General features: G+C 60.8%; 1 protein-coding gene across 1 annotated transcript in view; it reads right to left on the bottom strand.

Annotated features, from left to right (window-relative positions):
• Positions 1-282: 282 nt before the first annotated feature.
• The window catches only part of LOC104132261 (RRP12-like protein), a 3,646-nt gene continuing 2,518 nt past the window's right edge, over positions 283-1,410 (bottom strand). The window contains 7 exon segments of the mRNA XM_035900935.1: positions 283-325; positions 327-424; positions 656-770; positions 899-996; positions 1,161-1,272; positions 1,350-1,407; position 1,410. The exon segment at position 1,410 is cut by the window's right edge and continues 111 nt beyond it. Coding sequence (XP_035756828.1) covers positions 283-325; positions 327-424; positions 656-770; positions 899-996; positions 1,161-1,272; positions 1,350-1,407; position 1,410 — 525 coding nt within the window.

The raw sequence follows: 1,410 nt of genomic DNA, 5'->3' as shown, positions 1-1,410 counted from the left end.
AGGAACGTAACAACAGCTGCAAAATTGCCACCGTCACAGACAGACTTGGCAGCCGGTCATCTCCCAGTATGAGAACTGGGGGGAAACAGAGAAAGTATGAGCCAAAGAAAGCAAAGGGGTAGCACTCTGCTAAGGGTGCTGGGGGCACCAGTCATCTGTATTGGCTCATGAAGAGGTCAGAGAAAGTTCAGATGAGAAAGGTGTGAAAGGAAAATGGTTTCTCAGCTGGAGACTGGTGTCCTTTGCTGCTGGGAGCAGGCACAGGACCAACTCAGGCTGTACTCACTCCTTGCCATCAATCTCCAGGGGCACGGCTTCCAGCAGCGGGCCCCCGGCCAGCCACAGCAGCCCCCACTGCCTGGTCCACTTCAGCAGTGTAGGGGAAGTGTGGAGAGAGACGTAGGTCACACAGGGACCGGAGACACTGCAGAGACAGGGCAGGATGGTCACAGAGGAGCCACAGAGGCAGGTCTGACACATGTCACTTGCTACTCCTGCCCTGCACGTCCCCATGTCCCAGAGCTGCACAGTCCCTGTCCATGCACAGGGCACTGGGATGGCCCTGCTCCGTAGCCGGAGAGGGCAATGCAGCCCAGGCAGCACCATGGCCACCCTCCTCTGTGGATCAGCCTGACACGACCCCAGCCTGGCTCACCTTCCTCATGATGGGGTGGCACTGCTTCCCACACGTCTCGAAGAAGACCTCGAGCACCCGCAGCACCTCGTCCCACGCCGCATGGAAACGATATGTCAGGCCCTCCTCCACTGATCTGGGGAGGAGAGAGGAGATGGTCACACTGCCAGTGATCAACGCAGCACTGATCAGGGACTGGGCAGAGGCTGCTCAGAGCTCAGCCAGACCCACAGGGACAGCTTGTCCCCAAGCACCGCTCCTCACCTGAACATCTTGCACAGGTAAGCAGCAGGGGCTGGGGCAGATGCAGAGATGGTGCCCAGGTCATCCATGTGAGGAGCGACGCACTCAGTCAGGAGGTTCTGCAAGGACAAACAGGGAAAATAGGGCAGCAGTGAACTGTGAACCCCCTGCTCTGGCAGGCACAGAGGGGCACACCACCTCCCTGCAAGCCCCAAACCCCCAGGCAGAGCCCCCCCACAAGGACCAGGGCAGCCAAGTGGGGAGAAGCACCCATGCACAGTACCTCCAGGGTCTGCGCCGCTGCTGCCACCACCTGGGAGTGCGGGGAGAGGAAGCAGTTCATGGCGGCAGAGAAGAGCCGGGGCAGGTGAGCCCAGCACAAGTCCTTCTGCAGCCTGGAGAAGAGAGACCGGATGGGTGAGAGACTGACCCACCACCTCTCCCCCTGCCCAGCCGTGGCCCCTGCCCTCACCTGCCCAGGTTGATGTGCGCCCGCTCCATGGTGGACAGCCAGGTCAGCAGCGGCTGCGGAA

This window comes from Egretta garzetta, unplaced genomic scaffold (assembly GCF_000687185.1).
Source record: "Egretta garzetta isolate BGI_Z169 unplaced genomic scaffold, ASM68718v1 scaffold888, whole genome shotgun sequence".
Classification (NCBI taxonomy): domain Eukaryota; kingdom Metazoa; phylum Chordata; class Aves; order Pelecaniformes; family Ardeidae; genus Egretta; species Egretta garzetta.
Note: the sequence above shows the minus strand (reverse complement) of the source record. Positions and strands in the feature narration are given on the sequence as shown.